The sequence below is a fragment of the Lissotriton helveticus genome, chromosome 4_1 (assembly GCF_964261635.1).
Source record: "Lissotriton helveticus chromosome 4_1, aLisHel1.1, whole genome shotgun sequence".
NCBI lineage: Eukaryota > Metazoa > Chordata > Amphibia > Caudata > Salamandridae > Lissotriton > Lissotriton helveticus.
Genome location: NC_136063.1, coordinates 287015161 through 287035175, shown reverse-complemented (window position 1 = coordinate 287035175; position 20015 = coordinate 287015161). Strand labels below are relative to the sequence as shown.

At 44.4% G+C, this 20015-nt stretch overlaps 1 protein-coding gene across 1 annotated transcript in view; it reads left to right on the top strand.

Moving 5' to 3' along the window:
- The window catches only part of NSMCE2 (NSE2 SUMO ligase component of SMC5/6 complex), a 696967-nt gene that overhangs the window by 637698 nt on the left and 39254 nt on the right, over window positions 1-20015 (top strand). The window contains exon 6 of the mRNA XM_078686783.1: window positions 17195-17298. Within this exon, the coding sequence (XP_078542909.1) occupies window positions 17195-17298 (104 nt within the window). The remainder of the gene's footprint in view (window positions 1-17194; window positions 17299-20015) is intronic.

Below are 20015 nucleotides of genomic sequence, written 5' to 3'. Positions count from 1 at the left end.
AGCTTGATCATGTCCCTCACAATGGGGATGAAGGGGAGACCTACAACTTGCTGCCCCCCTCATTATAATGATCCTGGCCTACACCTAGACCTTCAGAATGTCATGTACCGAGACACTTCACCTGACACCAGACCTGAATGTGCCCATGTCCTCATGATAGGTCACAGTGGAGACTAAGCCATACTTGTTAGCTAAATTTCTCTATGCCTGGGCTTTCAACATCTGAGCCGTTGCTGCTGTTCAGTCAGGCACTAACTGTAGTGGCATACTTCAGACCGTGATCTGCTCCACCTGTGAGCTTCTCCTTTGCTTGGTACCACAGGCTGGCTCTGGGGGAGAGGCATGGGAGGTGGAAATTGGCGTAGAGCTTCCTTCCTCACACAGCACCAGCTCAGGAGAGTCTTGTCATGAAGCCTGAGCAAGGTGAACCCTGATGCCCTCTCTAATGGTCCTATGGATAGGATATCTATAAAGATTGATACTGTGTGCAAAAACGTTTGTTGTACATTTGTCTAGCTCTATGATCTTTTAACTCTGTGCATTTTGGACTTCTACATACATATCTTCTGAGATATACGGGACACAAGATTTTGCCCTCCCTCAGTATTTGCCCAAATGGTACTTAACAGTGAAGGGCAAACTAAAAATATCCAGAGAGTCGGTCTGGATACTAGGGATTGTGTTGTCTGGGACGTGTGCAGCAGCATCATTACTCTGCGTCACAATTTGTTCTGAAGTCATCCAGGCTTCCCCGAAGGACATGTCTTTTGATGGATCTAGGCTGTTTCTTGAGGAAGCAGATTCTGCCCTGCACTTTAGTCCTTCTTTCTCCCACTCTCCAGTTTCACCAACAATACTGAAAGCCTTGCCTCCTGTCATTGACATCCCTCGCAACCTGACCATCAACCAATCCATCCCTTTCGTGGTTGGAAAGAAAGCAGTGGTGGCAAGGGATGTGGCAAATGCAGCGGCCTTCTTCTTTTTACATGTCTGCTGCATTTGCCTTCAAGTCACTTTATTTTCCCCTTGGACAGTTCTCCGGGCCTGGTAGGGGGCAAAAGGATATTTTTGTCTACCCGGCTGGCATTCAGTTAGTGCTGACCAGTGGGTCCTTCAGGTTGTCCCGGTGGTTACATTATTCCTCTTTTGTGTACACCTCTCCATGTTCCTTCACATTAGGCCAGACATCAACAGACCATGCAGATGTTCCCTCTAGAGAATATCAGATGTCTGCAGCGGGTATGATCGAGGAGGTCGGGGGAGGGGGGCCTTGGCTGATTCCAGACCTCATGCTTCTTGGCATTTTCCTCAGGAAAATGCGCTCAAGATGCTGACGCTGGCCCAGGTCCTGTTGGCCTTGGATCCCAAAGACTGGGTTGTGTCCTTGGACTTGCAGGACATGCACTTTCATATGCCAGTACTGCAATCCTACAGGCACTACTTTCAACTTGTGGTGGGGTCAAACATTTCCAGTTTACCATCTTGCCCTTCAGGTTTTCACCAAATTCATACTGATAGTCCGGACCCATATTTGCAGGTCAGAAGTACATGTATTCCTTTATCTTTATGACTGGCTGTTGACAGTAGGCTCTCCGCTCCTTTTAGACCATCAACAGGCAGCTGTTTTTTGTGGTCAACTCTGGGGTTTTCGATCAACTGAAATCTCACCTTTGGTCCATGCAAAAAATACTCTTTATAAGGGCAAATGAGCACAATAATTTTTGAATGTCTTTCTTCACCCCTAAAGAGTATGCGATATTCAATCTACGATTCCGATGTTTTGGGCACAAGCCCTTGTTTTAATCTGAATGGTTCTGAAGATTCTTGATCTTTAGCCTCTTGCATACTGCTGTTGCTTAGTACCCGTTGGCACATGTAGGGATATAGTGTAACCTTGGCCTTCAATAGAAACAGCCCTAGGGTTGTAACACAGACAACATTCATAATTTAGGCGAAGAAGCCCAGGATCTCTGCTTCAATTAATACTTGACCAAGGTGGGGGATGGGAATAACAATCCATTGTGGAGTCTCTCTGCTGGGCCTGGTTGCACCATAAACCTGCTCATCAAGCCACCATTGGTGAGTTACTCCAGCCACAATCTAAAACACTGGCATTTCCACCATGCTTGAGTGTTTTTGCACTCCTGATTTTTTCTCTTGCACTACGTGCAATTAGGAAGTGAGGAGCACTGGTGTGCCAGGACAGGAATGTGTGTGTGGGGAGGAGTGGCTTCCCCCTCCCTCAAGATGATACCAAAAGAAGACTTATCTTCTAGTAGTACAGAAAGAAAACTACCAGAAAGCCGATGCTGAGGGGAAGAGAGGCGCTCCCCTCTCTCACAACTTCACAACAAAAGAGGACTTCCTCTAAATGAATACAGAAAGAGGACTACTTGAAGGCTTCTACTCTAGAGAGAGGAGTAGTGAATTCCAAGAAGTGTTGCCAAGGGGCTGTCAGTTGATATGGTCCTTTCAAGGTAGACTTAAACCTATATATGACAGTACACCTCAACCTCAGTATGGAACACACCAGACACTCTCAGGAGTAATCAGGTTTAATCGGCAACTCCAAAAAGCAGCCGCCGGTTTCATTTTTAAACGCATACCTCTCCAGGTCCATAAAACTGAGACTTGAACACTGAGCCCTGTCCTCTGTTTCGAATAGTCGGCATTACACCTTTGCAGGCAGACCTTTTGTAGAAACAATTCATAAAAGGGGGTGGTGATGGACAGAGCATCTGAATTAAGCAGAACACTCCTACCCAGTCAAAAGATCAGGGCTCGATCCATCACCGTTTTTTAGCTCACTGCACCATCCCAGTTCAGAACCTGGCTACATGCAAATTAGTCTGTCCCTGGCCCAGTGCATCATGGGAACAGGGCAGACCAAACTACCAAGCCAATTCTTTACTGGAAAGGAAACAAGCTTCCGGGGACCGGTTTCTGGCATTGCAGCCGTCTTCGGCCCGGCTTGCTTGAATCCTGATGGTGCAGTGAGCAAGGGACTCATGTCTGAGCATACCCTTCCACTCCAGTGCATGATGCACTGGGCCAAGGACAGACTAATTTGCATGTAGCCAGGTTCTGAACTGGGATGGTGCAGTCATCTAAAAAACGGTGATGGATCAAGCCCTGATCTTTTGACTGGGTATGAGTGTTCTGTTTAACTCAGATGCTCTGTCCATCATCACCCCCTTTTCTGAATCGTTTTGGCCACTATAGGAGTGGCAGGGTATGCTCAGATGTGAGTCCCTTGCTCACTGCACCATTAGGATTCAAGCAAGCCGGGCCGTAGACGGCTGCAATGCCAGAAACCGGTCCCCGGAAGCTTTTTTCCTTTCCAGTAAAGAATTGGCTTGGTAGTTTGGTCTGCCCTGTTCCCATGATGCACTGGGCCAGGGACAGACTAATTTGCATGTAGCCAGGTTCTGAACTGGGATGGTGCAGTGAGCTAAAAAACGGTGATGGATCAAGCCCTGATCTTTTGACTGGGTATGAGTGTTCTGTTTAACTCAGATGCTCTGTCCATCATCACCCCCTTTTCTGAATCGTTTTGGCCACTATAGGAGTGGAAGGGTATGCTCAGATGTGAGTCCCTTGCTCACTGCACCATTAGGATTCAAGCAAGCCGGGCCGAAGACGGCTGCAATGCCTGAAACCGGTCCCCGGAAGCTTGTTTCCTTTCCAGTAAAGAATTGGCTTGGTAGTTTGGTCTGCCCTGTTCCCATGATGCACTGGGCCAGGGACAGACTAATTTGCATGTAGCCAGGTTCTGAACTGGGATGGTGCAGTGAGCTAAAAAAACGGTGATGGATCAAGCCCTGATCTGTTATGTTATGTTAATGCTTTTTATTGTGCGCACAGCTACTCCAGCTAAGGAGCGTCCTGGCGCATTTGACAAGGAAGCGCATAAAAGGAACATAACACAGCAGAAAGGAAAACCAAGAAGGACCACTCTATTTTAAAAGTACTTAAACGGGCTGGAGCTTAAGGGAGGGAACTAGAACAGGAATGTTTTCAAGGCTTTCCGAAAAGCCATAAGATCCTCCAACAGGCGAATTTCCACCGGGAGAGAGTTCCAAGCTGATGCCGCTTTTACACCAAAGGAACGTCCCCCCATACGGCAGAGCCTGTATCTAGGGACTACAGCCAAGGCCAAGCCCTGGGAGCGAAGAGTGCGAGTAGGGACATAAAGAGAAAGAGAGCAGGCCAGGATTTCAGGGCCAATGCCTTTCAAGATCTTAAAGGCCAGGCAAAGGATCTTGAACAGAATACGTTTCCTCACAGGAAGCCAATGTAAGGAGCGAAGGACATTCGTCACCGAACAAAATCTAGGCAGGCCGACAATCGCCCTGGCTGCGGCATTTTGTACCCGCTGCAGTCGAGTAAGCTCAGCCTGATTCGCCCCAGCGAGAAGAGAGCTCGCGTAATCCAGGCGAGAGATGACAGTGGCCTGGATTACTAACTGTCTGGTTGGGGCGTCGAAATACTTAAAAGGGTCTTAAGCCTCTCAACAGACCAAAGCAGCATGCAGCTGTTCTTTTAGTATGTCCTACGAAAGTAAGACCCGAGTCTAGCCAGACGCCTAGATTTTTCAGCTCCAACACCGGCGTCTGGGATGGTCCCAACTCTGATGGCCACCATTGGTCACCCCAAAGTTCCGCTCCCCTTCCGACAACCATGACCTCTGTCTTAGTGGCATTCAGCTGGAGACAGTTCCCCGTCAGCCAGCTAGCCACCGCCTTCAGTCCATCCTGAAACCTGGGGGCATCAACTTCCGCATCCCCGCTGAGAGTAACCGCCAGCTGTGTGTCGTCGGCATATGAGACCAAAGTTAGGCCCCACTGCCTAGCAACATCAGCCAGCGGTCTCACGTACAGATTAAACAGCGTGGGGCTCAGCGAGGATCCCTGCGGAACCCCCATGGCCAGTGGCTGGAAGTTGGATTTGAAGGGAGGGATGGAAACACAGAAGGAACGATTGCCGAGGTAGGAGCGGAACCACTGCAGAGCCTGTCCGCCGACACCTATCTCCTCGAGCCGATGCAGGAGGATGCTGTGGGAGACGGTGTCGAAGGCGGCGCTGAGATCTAACAATATCAGCGCCGCCGTCTGACCAGCATCCAACACCGCACGGAGATGTTCCACCATCACAAGAAGAGCGGTCTCCGTGCTGTGCCCAGCACGGAAGCCGTTTTGTGTGTGGTCGAGGACATTGGTTCGGGCGAGATAATCTGCCAGGGCCAAGTTGACATGGGCCTCTGTTATCTTCGCCTGTTATCTTCGCCGGACATCTTTTGACTGGGTATGAGTGTTCTGTTTAACTCAGATGCTCTGTCCATCATCACCCCCTTTTCTGAATCGTTTTGGCCACTATAGGAGTGGCAGGGTATGCTCAGATGTGAGTCCCTTGCTCACTGCACCATTAGGATTCAAGCAAGCCGGGCCGAAGACGGCTGCAATGCCAGAAACCGGTCCCCGGAAGCTTGTTTCCTTTCCAGTAAAGAATTGGCTTGGTAGTTTGGTCTGCCCTGTTATGGGAACATAACAGGGCATCATGGGGATGCACTGGGCCAGGGACAGACTAATTTGCATGTAGCCAGGTTCTGAACTGGGATGGTGCAGTAAGCTAAAAAACGGTGATGGATCAAGCCCTGATCTTTTGACTGGGCATGAGTGTTCTGTTTAACTCAGATGCTCTGTCCATCATCACCCCCTTTTCTGAATCCTTTTGTAGAAACAGCCATGACGCTATGCCTGGATACCAAATTACATAGCACTGAAATTGAGAGATATGGTCCCAACTCTTGGAGCATTAATTATCCTAACAATCTCACTAAAACTGCTGTGAAAAGGTTCAACCATAATCTACACAAGCAATTTCCAGAACAACTTATAGCAGACCCCTACTTCAGTGCAAACAAGGGTAATCAAAATACTGATTTCATCTTCTACTCCAAACGTCCAGCAAAGTGGAGAAATCTTATCTCTGATCATCTACATGTAGCAAACACAAACTAAATTCCTTATGGAACCAAACTTACCATTGCCCCATTCTAATGCTTCATATGGAACGTCATCATATCCATCTTCAGAACCAGGAACATACTAATCCAATCGATAAACCAACACCTCACCATATTCAATTGACATTTACCAACACTAATCTTCCTTATCATGCAATAAACCCAGCTTCAACTAACTACTCTATTCTCTAACTCCTCTAACTGTTGATGAGCTCTAATGGCCACGTATCAACCCAGACCTCCACTGTAATCCTCGGCCAAGACAGAGCCTGCCCTAATCTTAGGAACTCCACAGAACTCTCCTCAGCCCTTCCAAGCACAAACATGCTCTCCAACAAGGAACCCACCCAGCCTAAATAAACACATTACACCCAAAGCCCCTGACTTCAACACAAATATGATTCCTCTGCCCCTACAGTCATTGGTACCATCGCCTGTCCCCACTCTTACGGCACCAAAGCTTGCTCTGACCTACTTAACTCAACCCTTAGCCAAGTGGAAAATAAAATTGATGCCCCTGCTGAAGAAATCTCACACATAAAAAATAAACTAAAAAAGGAAAGTACTGTCCCAACCCAGATTATTATGCATAGCCGACTCCGTGTCAGGAAATAAGACTCCTTGTAAAAGACCTCTGAGTGATAATGTGCAAACCTCTTGGACCTCTATCCCGCTCTGTCTCTCATGTAACAGACCGCAGAGAGCCCATTGCCCACTATTTGCTTCTGAAGCAATAGCACTTAGTGAATCATACTGCACAAAAGTTCACCAAAAGGACCTCAAGCATCCATCCAGTATCCCAGTTATCATCAGCACAAACCAAATCCCTCGAACAAACACAGTGCCTAGACTGACAGCTCAATACATCACCATACAAACACTTCACTCCCTAAAAAGAAGCCCTGATTGTTTAAACTGTTGACTTCTGAACTGTTGGTGAGCAGTTAAGCATGCAACTAAAATAGCTGAAACCATACTAACAGAGGGAGCCGACATTGCATTCCTAACTGAAACTTTGCTCAATGATCACTCAACCTCCATACTCGACCTACTCTCACCTCCTTACTGTTCTGTTATTCGATGGGACAGACCAGGTTGTACAAGAGGTGGAATTGCAATTCTTCATAAAGATACCATACGCATAAACATTCTTGAAACTGCAAACTACTCAGCATTCGAATACCTGGGAGTTGAACTTATAACAAAAGATACAACACCTATCAAACTTCGTACCATCTGTCACCCCCCTGGTAATCGCTCATCCTACATTGAAGACATTTGGGACCTGATAACTCATTGGTCTGTTACTGAAACTAAAGACAAGTTCTTAGGGGACTTCAATGTTCATTGGAATGACAGAGATGACAGCATGGCCTGTAACTTATTAATCATATTTGAAATCAATGACTTCAAGCAACTCCGCAGAGAACAGGCCCACAACAGAGGTGCTACTCTAGATGCGATAATTACCAGAAGCGAACTTGTCACTCTCCAATCCATCATACCCATTGACTGGTCGGATCACCATCTCATACACTTCAGCCTAAAAGCTAACTCTAGACCCTTCCAAGCCACATCCAAAAAACATACACACTGGGCAAGGAACATTAAAGAAATACCATGTTGCTCGCTCAAACTCAAGAGATTCAGAAAGGTCCAGTCCAGATCCTGGTTCAAGTCAGACCTCAACACAGAGAGGAGACCACTAAGAGTAACTGAAAGATTTTGGAGACAGTACCCTACCCTAGGACACCTTGCTCTTTTCAGATTTAAACGTCTCTCCTACAAGAAACACATCTTTAGAGAAAAGGCTGTGTTCTTTTGCAATTAACTTGACTGGGCGTTGAACAGACTGAGGGATCTCCGCAACATAATTAAGCAACAAACTACCCTCGCCTCCCAACAGGAATCAATAGCCACCAACAAACTCTGTGAGGAAACAGGGAATTTCTTTTCTGAGAAAATAATGAAAACCGAACAACCTCTTAACCGCATCGCTGCGGCGCATTTTCCCGCTGTGCGCTGAAGATTTGAAAATACGCGGTTCATGGCGAGCTCAGCTCGTCATGAGCGTACGAGAGGTGTACCTCATGACGAGCTGAGCTCGTCATCAGCGTCGATGTGGTTAACCATGTTGCTAGTCTGACAATGCAGCTCTCCTGCTCCGACGACGTACCCATATCCATGGGAACTCCCTCTCCAGGCTCTACCTTTAACCCAAGATACACATATAAAATCAAGAAGGAGCGTTACCCATTGAAGAACAATGCCTATTGGTCAGAGTTCAAATCATTGACAGACGGAGAAGTCCACAAGATAATTTCAAACTGGAAACCTACAACCCATACCACTGATCCCCTTCCTTCTTCCTTAGTCCAGAACCTTAATCACATTATCTCTCCATTTTGGACAAAAATCCTCAATGCTTCTCTGTCATCGTCTGTGTTCTGGACTCCCATCAACTAAGCCAAGTGACCCCATTTCTTAAAAAACCTGGAGCCGACCCAAAAAACCTAAAAAACTTCAGACCGGTCTCCCACTTTCCTTTCTGCAAAAGCAATCGAAAAAGGCCTCCTGATCCAACTCATCGAGAAATTCAACCTCCACGACATCTTCCAATCGGCATTCAAAAAAGGGTGTAGGACGGAAACTGCTATGTTCAACATATCAAATGACATTCTCAGAACCTTAGATGAAGGTGACTCCTGCCATCTAATCCTACTCGATCTTTCGGCGGCATTTGACACAGTGAGTCACTAAGCCCTACTTGAGACCCTCAAGAATAGCACTGGTATTATAGGACTGTCTTGAGATGGTTTACGTCCTATTTAAAACACCGCTTACAACAAATAAAAATCAGCAGCTGCCTCTCACACCTACACCAGTGCCATAAGGAGTACCACAAGGATCCATCTTTGCTCCATCCCTTTTTAACCTCTTCACAACCATCCCGAAGCAACCGGGTGTAAAATACCATCTATATGCCGACGACACAACTTTACTACAAAATATCATCCTACAGTGACATCTGCCATCTGAACACCACACTAAACAAGATACAAACCTGGTTAAGCACCAATCATCTAAAATTGAACTCTAATAAAACTGAACCTTTACCCTTTTCCCCCAAGTCATTGCCAATGCAAGAATGGCTCAAGAGCATGGATGCTTTTAACTGTTCTCTCACATTCTCCAACTCTGTGAAGTCCCTGGGAATCATCCTAGACAAAAAACGTCTATGAAAGAACACATCAGTTATTCAGCCTCACCCTGAAACACCACAAGAAAATCAAACCGTTTATCCCACCTGAAAACCTAAATACTATAGTGCAATCACTGTCCCACTTGAAACACCGGGATCACGAAAAGCCCCATTATGCCTCTAAGAACAACTCTCAATGCAGCTGGAAGACTCCTCACTGGTACCTAATGATTTGACGACTATCTCGCCTGCTCTCAAGAGTCTCAACTGGCTGCCAGTAGTAGGAACATGCATCTTGAAGACAACTTGTATCACTCACAAAGCCCTTCACACTGCAAATCTTTAAAAATTTGAATTCAAACTTTCGTGAGCGCGTAACAATCGGGCACTAAGAAGCTCCAATTCACTCCTTCCCATCATCGCCAAAACTAAAAAACAAAAAATCCCAGAAACGTTCTTTCTCAGGTAACGCTCCATGGATCGGGAACTCACTTCCTAAAGACCTCCGGCGTAATCCCTCCTATACTTGTTTCAAGCAGAACCTCAAATCATTATTACTGACCCCATACTTCAGCTTGCTCCCCTCAACCTCTTACATCAACAGTATCATTTGATATGGTCCACTGTCCCAGTTCAACGTTTAATCCATCACCAATGGATACTGTTGTAAAATATGCTACTTATTGATATTGTGGTTGCAGTGTTTTTTGATGTTGCCTTGTATTTTTTTATTGCTTCCGGATAGACTATATCAACCTGAAATTCTTCTGCTAATGCTATGGTATCTGTGTCTTGTACGTGCATCTGTGTCACATGTCTTGTAAAGCGCTCTGGTACCTACTGGTCTAGCCAGACTACATAAAACTCCTAAAAATAAATACATTCTTACTGGAGAAAGAGATACTCTTATGTGGAAAACGGCGCTATGGTTTCAAATCACCATCACATCTGAGTTCAGCTGTCCCTGTAAAGTCCTAAGGTGTTAGCCAACATGCAGATGATTTGCCTCATTTCAAAGGGTCCATTTCCCTATGAAAATGAGGGATTACACAGATGCAAAATGTGAGCCAGGCAGTTGGTATTACAGAAGGTGTCACAAAAGCATATGCAACTCCCAGCCTTCTGTAATTCATAAAGCAAACATAGCCTTTTTTTTATCCACAGGACTGGTCTGTAATTTTTCCCCTGGAGATGTCAGACATCAGAGGTAGAATCTTACGAAGTGGTGCAACAGTTATATTGATCGGTGCCTGGTGAAGGCAGTGCCCTAGTGCAGCACATAAATCGTGCAGCTCTTGCAGTCAGTCAGTATGAACTTAAAGTAACTTGGCTGTAGAAAAATTAATTATCCCTGCAAAGAAAATATGCTAATAATGAATTTGGAATATGGTCGCCTAATAAATGCTTAATTCTGATGGATACTTCAAACTGCAGATTCCTCACCTTTGGAGAAAAAAAACAGAACCTAACAGATCTGGAAGCTTTTCACAGCAATACTCCTGGACACCAGAAGATGCCATCTTGCAGCTCCACATTGACTCTGTTCTGTCCCTGGAGTGAAGATATGAGCTGATATGGACACAACATCAGCATACTGGCCTCATTTCCTTTCTTTTCACGCCTTCAGACACTGATCCAGAACTATGCTCCTCTTCTTCCTTCATCCTCTGATGAACCTTTAAAACAAATTTGCCTTAAAATCTTTAAGCCAGTATACAATGAAACTGTGTCCCCTCTGAACATTACTGGATTCAAGCCACGCAGGGACAGTCACAAACAGATGTCTGTGACAGCCTGAGTTATGCTTTTGGTGTTTTGGGTCAGGGCATGACTCCAAGTCACGTGAGGAAGGCGCCCTTATGAACTCAAAGGCAATCTGGGACCGTGAAGGGCAACTGTGCTTCAGCAAATACTGCAAGAAATCTCACAAGTACAGCAGCTGTGCATCTGCAAATACCGCAAGAAATCTCACAAGTACAGCTCCTGTTTTAAGTCAAAAGCACGGACTCGCTTGCACTCCCAAGGCGGATCCTTCGACAGGTCATCATCCAGGTCCAAGGCAAGTTGGAAACATAAGAAGGGCAAGTGGGACTCACCCCATCATGCCTCCCTCACTGTCTCCAGAGAAATCGGAAGGGCTTCACAGTGCCACCCAGTCTCCTTCTCAGTCCACCTAGGAGCCAATTGCCACATTGGTCCCGATGCACCCTCAATTCCCCAAGTCATCCGTGACGTCTCACCAGGTCAAGGCCTTCAGGGAGGCCTTTTGGCCTCTTTTCCGGTTCCCTGTAGTGCTTCTTTGGATCCCAACTGCTGTTGAAAATGTGCAGCGTCGCAACTTTCACAAGCTGGAATTCCCAAGAAGAGACTCATGAATAAAGTGCACCACACAGGAGACCTGAACGTATTTTCGTCACTGCCCCGAGTAATGAAGAATATTTGGAACAAATGGGCCCAAGTCATCCTAGATTGGGCAGGGTGAGTGTGGTACCCAAAACTTTAGGGCATGAGCATCTCTTTCCCAGCTAGACTTCCGTTTCAGGAGAATCTTATGCTGCAGCAGCAAGGCAGGGTTGTGCACTAGACCCTGTGCAATCTACACCACCATTCTTGGTGATTCATCTGCAGCAGTTTACAGTGTTCGATCTACCTCATGAGGTTGTGCATGTTATTCTTGCCATGCAACGTCCCTCTACAAAATCCATTGATGCAGGGCCCTGGGACTAGTGTGTGAACTGGCGTGGAGCTTGTAACATGGACCCATTGTAGGCAATCTTCCGGACGTTTTGATGTTTGTTTTGGCCCACCATTGACTTGTTGTGGGCACCGTTAACGATTATCTATTGATCTTTTCAGCTTTTTTGTATTTGCCAGACCAGCCATCTTTGTTTAAATCTCCTGTTGTGATGCAGTGTATTAAAGGTTTGACACACGTTTCCTCACAAACCATTTGTGATGCCACCGTGGGATCTTAATTTAGTCCTGACATTACTCATGTGCACCCCCTTTGAGTTAGTGCACAGCTGCTCATTGCACATTTTGACTCTCAAAACTGTCTTTCTCATGATCCATTCTGCTTGTCACATGAGTGAGCTCGAGGCTCTTACAATGCACCCGCCCTACACCACTTTCTTACTACAGACCAGAGCGGCCTTTTCATTGGCGTAACAAAACTTGAGGTGGCTCCCCTGCAAGGAGCTTGAGGGCCCCCCTCACCATGCAGGGGCTGCAGGGGTCTGTGTTACGTCACTGGGCCTTTTTACCAAAATCGTGACACCATCCCACATTGGGCAATCCATCACTCTCCCAACGTTCTATGCTCTGCTCACCCCTCGAAACAGGAGGCGCAACTCCATCTACTGGACCCCAAAAGAGCCTTAAGCTTTTACATTGTTTACATTGCTTGCACCAAAGACCATCAGGTGGATGATCAGCACTTTGTGGAGTTTTGTGGAGCAAAGAAAGGCGAGGTAAAAAAGGACTTTGACTAGATGGTCTGCATTAAGGTTTACGATGCATTGGCCAAGAAATAGCCTCTCAAAGGATTGAGGGCTCATTCCACCAGGGCCAATGATGCTACCACTGAGTTGGCATATGGAGTGCCTCTTCTGGAAATGTGTCAGGCTTTGACGTGTGTCAATGCACATGTTCACAAAGCACTACTTCCTTGACACACACTTCCAACTATAAGGGGATTTTGCCCCTTCGGTCATGCAGGACGTTTTAGTCGGAGCCTATTCCATGACCCTCCGTCTTGGGATGGTATCTATTTTGTTGTATACACTACAACTTTGGCTTAGTTGTACAAGGTTTGCTTTCTCGCCCACGGGTGACACAAGTGAACTCCGTTCAAAGCACCAGTCCTGAATGTGAACGACATGTTCAGATTCAGACTATCTTTTTTATAGGCTATCTTTATTCGGTTAAAAACAACATAAAAGAATGCTCAATATAAAATCATCATTACTGTGCATTACAATATTTGATTCTTTTAAAATGAACACAAAACAATACACAGTATGAAATCATCATTACAATACATCATGGTATAAAAAATGGGCTATGTTAATCCTAAACCTCACCAGTAAAATCTTTGGGAGTGTTGGAGTGGAAACAATAGGTAGGCTCCATTGTGTCTGTACTTACTAATGGGAGATAACCGGATACCCTCTTCTTTTCCATCATTATGCCTTCTCTACACCTTTTGCTTAAGGCTAAGAAATCCTGTTTTAACTGATGTTTGGGGACAAAGGAGAGGGTTTGCAGCTTGCCAAAACATTAAGCTCTCCCTAACAAGGCAAGTTGCTGTTTAATGTGTCTGAGCCATGCAATGCTGTGTGCATAGTCAAGAGACAGACAATTATTTATTATATCTTGATTAAGTCAAGTTTCTTGTTTGGTCCAAATTGAGTTCCATAGCATAAGCTGGGCTAACTTAATACGGTCCCATACACCTACCTCCGTATGGCAGAGGACTATGGGAAGGTCAGTAGGTACAGACAAAAGCCTTCTCAAGAACACATTCTCTTGAACCTATAAGTTTGAGATGTCACAATATTCCCAGACCCAGCTCCACATGTCACAGTAGAGTGGCAGCGTGCCTCTTAAATGTTCATAATCACATTCATAGGTTAGAGTCAAGCTTCCCAGCAAATCTAAAAAGAGCCTCTATTGTTTGGCCAAACCGAGATTTTCTAACCTTTATTAGATGCAGCCATGTGCCTTTACAATCAAATGGAATGCCTAGATAGGTGAAAGTTTGGACATCAGAAAGTTTTTCATCATTAATGTAATGTGGTCTCAGGCTAGAGCATGTTTTACCTACTACCATCACGTGTGATTTAGCAGAGTTTGTCCTTAGAGCCACTTCATCCATAAATGATGCAAATGTATTCAACAGCTTCTAAAGGCTGACACCAGTTCTTGACATTGACACAGTCATCCACATGAAGCAGTACAGGGAGCCTCCTAGAGCCCACCCGAATGTATGTGCCTCTCCAATATTTAACTAGGTGTCTAGGTCATTAATGTAGAAGCAGAACAGGAATAGTGCCAACACGCAACCTTGACTTTCACCGCACCTCATTTTAATGGGGGCAGTGCATTCCCCATTTGCCCCGTATTTTGTGCAGCTGGGCCAAAAAATTAACCAATACCCCATCCACACCCATTTGTAGCATTTTTTGCCATAGTTTCCCTCTGTTCACATAGTCAAAGGGTGAGCTGAAGTCCATATAGGCTAAATGGAGACAGTCCTTCTTTGCCACTGTGTATTTGCCGAGAGTAAGATGGAGATTGAGACATTGGTCAACGGTGCGCAGACCATGTCTGAATCCATACTCAACCAGAAAAGCAACCCTTCTCAGTGACCCATTTTTACAACTGATTCAATAAGATCCTGCCCATAACTTTACTTGTTTAATCGATAAATGAAATAGGACGGTAACCTCGTGGGCCTTCCCTGCCACCTGAATGACAGGTTATTGTAGCCCTGCAGTACCCTTTCCAATACATTGTTGAAGTAGACTTTTTGCTTTATTAACAATCCCTATAAAGGGATCGGGGGCTCTGTGGTAACAGAAACAAGCCTATTTTGTTGCTCACTGTATCTCACACACATACTAACACACACAGACACACACACACACTTACTCACTGCACTAAGAAGAATAGAAATACAATCATTCATTATGACAAGAATATCCTGTTTCTCAGTACATCTAAAACTACTACACAGGGTATCATAAAAACAGCAAAAAGACATTGTGAGTAATAAAAATAAAATGAACATTTTTAACATGGTTAAAATGTCATCTCAAACCTAACGCCCTAAAACCTACTATGATGTGCTACACTGATAATGCATGGAAAGCAGAGCAACTTGCCATCTAGAGTTTCGTAGGGAGAAGTGACACACTGCATACCTTGTTGACAGCAAAGGCTGCAGTTATCAGTGGAGGCTTGAAGGCAGTGTTTCCTGCGGAGGGCACACAGGTGATGCGGGAGCAGCCCTCCTCCGGGACTTGACTTTCACAGCACTGAACAAGATGTTACATCTTTGAAGTGTGTCGGCAGTAGGTGCAACCGTCTTCTGGTATAATCTCGGACAATAATCTGGGCATGGAACCTCTCACTTAAGTTGTCAAATAGCAGTCCTTATATGCCATATCTTATTAGAAATTTGAATTTTGACATAAGAGAATGTCAGTTATTTTTTTGACTATTTGCCTGTAGACACTTGTCACATCAGGTGATATATCCTTGTCTACAGTCGAAGAGCCTGACACTTCCATGGTACTTAGAAAGATATGGTCAGACGACATCTGCGTCAAATGGCAGACATGTCAATGATTCTGTATAAACAGAGTAAGATGCCGACCTCCATGATCTAAAATGACAACCTCCATTATCTTCAATCAGAGTAGTCAGGTTATACGGCTTTACGTCATTTTTATAGGTGAGGAATCTGCCGTTAGAAGTATCCATCAAAATAACAAGTTACTTAACTTTGGTAATGCTCTTCCTGGTTGAATCTATAACCACAGATTTATCACTGCACTCCCATTTCCCTATTGTGTGGAATAATCTATTTTCTTACATAAAAGGTCCCAATCTAGAGATCTATACACTGGTTCCTCTGATTATATTTTGAGTTCTCCTTCTGTGGGCACAGAGTTAAGAAAGAAACTGATGTCAGCTCACATTGGTGGCATCGATATCCGCTCCTCCCCATCACTTCTGGGGTGGAACAATATCAACCCAGAGATGCAGAATGCCACCTACTGGCATGTGGGATTGTTGCCAGATCCAGTCTCTCACATTGGAATGATTCGAAAGGTGCGCAATCTGAGGTTAGAGTATTCACCAAAAAGAGCGGTACTGGAGGTAAGCTACTTGTTCATCTACTACTTGTTCATCTGCACTAACCACAAGGCCGAAGGTGAACGCTGCTTTTTGGCAGCCTTTTAAGTATTACATGACTGCTCAGACAGGGTCCGTACATGCAAGTTGCACCCTCCAGGTATTTTCCTCTCTTGTAATGGGTCTCACTGAGAAACTGTGGCAGATGTGATCAGTGAGTGGTGAGTGCAGATGCACTGCTCCCTCAGTGACCTGTGGATATTGTATCCACTTAATGGGAAATGTGTAAAAGCAGCTGAGCTCACCCATTGTTTTGAAGCATATATGTCTGTCCTGATAAGTAAGATATGCTTGTGATATGTTGGTTTGGGTTATTAAAGGGGAAAGACTTATTCGGAATTGTCCATTGAAAAATGATGATTAAATCCACAATGAGAAAAATTAAGTATGTTTTCTTGGTTAGGCTTGCTCAGTTTTCTAGTGCAAGGCGTATGTTAATGTCTGTTTTAATAACGTATTATGCTGAATGTGTGATTGATTAACATATTTCGCATAAATATGTGATTTTACCTATAGAGCTTGAATAACATCGTAAAAGTGGCAGAGACAGTGAAGCTGTTTGATTGAACTACTGATGATGTGTTACAGTGTTATACACATTCACTTTATTGAGACGCTATTTCATTGCCCCTAATTTACAAACCTGTTAGTACTGCGGCATATCATGTAAACATTTCTAATTTTTTGCAGACAACCTCTTTAATATTATACAGAGCTCATTCGAAACGAAGCCCAAATATAATTTGTGATCACAATGTTTCTGCCGATTTATTTTCTCTAGGCAATTTATTTTTAGCCATCTTTACCCCTACTGGGAGCCAGATTTGGCCCAGAAGCAGCCCTAAGTCCATTACTTCTTATGCAGTGACCTAGTAACTGCAGATGTAGACACACAGACTTTCATTCGTTTTATATAGACATGATCTAAATAATGCAGTTTTGTAGAAATGAAGATTAAGCACGTCAATCTGAACTATAATGCTGGCAGCAAAATGGTATGGATGTTGATATAAGCTTGTGATCACGTTGTCCTAATTTTATTTCAGTTGGTCTACCAGAAGATCCAGCTGATGAGCAGACCATGGAACAGCTTGATGAAGACATTGCTGTGACCCAAAGTCAGGTTAACTTCATTTGCCCTGTCACACAGGTATGGCATTCGGACATAATTCTGATTTAAGTTAATTCAATGGCAAGTAATACTGCAAATGGATATCCAAGCTACAGTACAAAATGCGGAGTCCAAAATATTTATTTTTTATTCATTATGAGTTTTAAATGGCTATATAACCCTTTCATGTCACATCAGTTGCCTGGGTCAGGAAAGCAGGCAGTTTTACAGGCGTGCAGAAAACAGTACCCGGTGAAGATGTGCTCCAACACTGTTAAATGCTAATTACAGAGGGATGCAAAATGTGGGCCTCCCACTTGAAGGGAGAGATAATTTCCTATGGGGGAAGGTTACATTATCCCTGTCCAATCAGTAATACACACTAATGGGTATCCTCGCCCAAAGCATTTGTCTGACGCGGTCAGATGTTCAGTTTATTACCGTCTGAGGTGAAAGCAGGATTGTTTTCTTTTGTCGGACCCTCACCCACTGGAGAAGTGGCATTCTTTATCATCGGGGCTTATACTGGTCCCTAAAAACTAGGATGGGCTTGGCCATATTCCAGGGAGCACTTTTGATATTCAGTAACAGTTGGTGTCTTTAAGAACAAGCATTGGCATAGCCAATAGGTCTCGCTTTTGGGATCTTATAAGTATTTAGTTATGCAGCACAATATCCTTGGTGCAACAACATCACCTGTTGCATGGCTAAACACTTATAAGGTCCCAGAGGCGAGACCTATTGGCTATGCCAATGCTGGTGAAGTTTTCTGTAACCTGGTCATCAAAACTGGTCTGTTTTGACTGTTTTTAAGTGTGTGAAAACCGTATGGTTACTCTTGTTGAGCACAATACTCTGTACCGTATTTTCCTGCGTATAAGACGACTTTTTAACCCTTTAAAATGTTCTGGAAAGTCGGGGGTCGTCTTATACGCCGGGTACAAAATTTAAAGGTATGTTTTCAGGCGTTTTTTACATAGCGCGGACTTTACCCGAAGTGTCAGAGCGCTTTACAGTAGGAACAGTATGGATACAAGAGGAACAATTATAAATGAACAAATTACAAAAGGAAACGTTAAGTTACATGGATCAAAAGTGACAATAGTGAGCAACCAAAATACATGAGGTAGCAATGGGTACATTCCTGGCGAAAAAAGTGATAAGTGTGCAGGTTACAAAAGCGTACAAAGTACGAGCCAACTATGCAGGACTGCGTTGGACTGCGCTGGAAGTGGGGGTAGTCTTATACGGCGAGTATAGCACGAAACCTACATTTTATCAAGCAGAGTAGGGGGTCGTCTTATACGCCGGGTCGTCTTATACGCCGGAAAATACGGTACTTGAATTAAATAGTGCAAGTAAAAAGTCTTTATCCAAAATGTTCCTTGATAAAGGATCTTTGGAGACATAAAACAGGTCTCCTCCCATTTTCTATTGAAATTTCCAATCAAATGAATGTATTTACTCGAACACTCAATGTTATGATTATTTATGGTAATGTCTCACAATTTTAATACACTGGATGGAATAAAACCAAGAGGTGTCCTTGAAATATCAATTGAAAGTATAAGGAAAACAATTAAATCAACGTTTACTATCTCGAAAATAAGGAAATGAACATAAGACGGTGGAAGTAACCGCTATAATTTGCCCCATAATACTCAGAGATTTACAGTCAAGAGCACCGCGATGACAACACCGCTTATTAACCTGGCCTTCCGTGTTGGTGTTCCAGAGTTGGACGGAGGAAATGCCTCGGAGTTGGTTCTGTCAAAATGAGCGTTTGTAAGTCTTTAAATATTGTTGCATGGTGGGGGCAAGTTCCCAAAACAGTGCTGGGGTCTCATGTCCTCCAGAGCTTTAATGGGTTCACAGTGCAAGAAAGCTGTATTGTGTTTCTTGGCAGTACCTGCCAAGTTGCAAAAAGTAAATGTATGATTGAATTTATCTCTTGGTTAGTGAACTGGTGTATTTTTTCTGTATTCGTTTTAGCATGATTCAGTGAAGGACCTCAAGTATTCTACAACTCTAGAAATGCTGTTTTGGTTTCTGAACTGCCATACAGAAAAGACTTGGAATGTATTCTTAAGTAGTATGTTAAAGAGCGAACACGAATTATCAACTCTCTAGGGATTAATCAGATGGCGCCTACATCGCTTGGTTTTTGTAGAGTAAAAAAAAACTTTATTTCTGCAAATTAAATGAAAATGACGTTTAACCGTCCCCATTGTGGGGAACTAGCTTAAACCAAAACAATATCGCACATCCCGACAGATCTTCCAGTTATCAAGTCAAGTTCCCCATTGATCGACCTTTAGTCAATATGCGTCACTACAGCTGTATGGATTGGCATCGTCGTAACTAAAGATCTATGTGGTGGTTCCCTTGTTTTTTAGCCAAACAAATATTGACTTGTGTGCATTACTAAATTGCCTTTTGTGAACCGGGAGTAAAGAGACGGTTTGCCTTTAAAGAGGAGAAAACGTGCGCCTCTGCTCATTCGTGCGAGGCGAGGTAGTCTGCAGCAGACCTGCCCCCACGCTGGGACGCTAGTTTACCTTTCTGCTTCTCACTGTGTCTTGCCTCTGCGTTTCTTCCCGTATCACCTCTGTGGAACAAGCTTTGGTGACTTTAAAGCCCCTCTTCAAATTTCAGCGACCCACTTCCTATATATTTCCAGCAGCCAGTGGCAGGTTACGGCGGCCAACTTCCGTGACGTAACCCAGTCTCTGCCAGAGAACTGCGTGGGTTTGTGT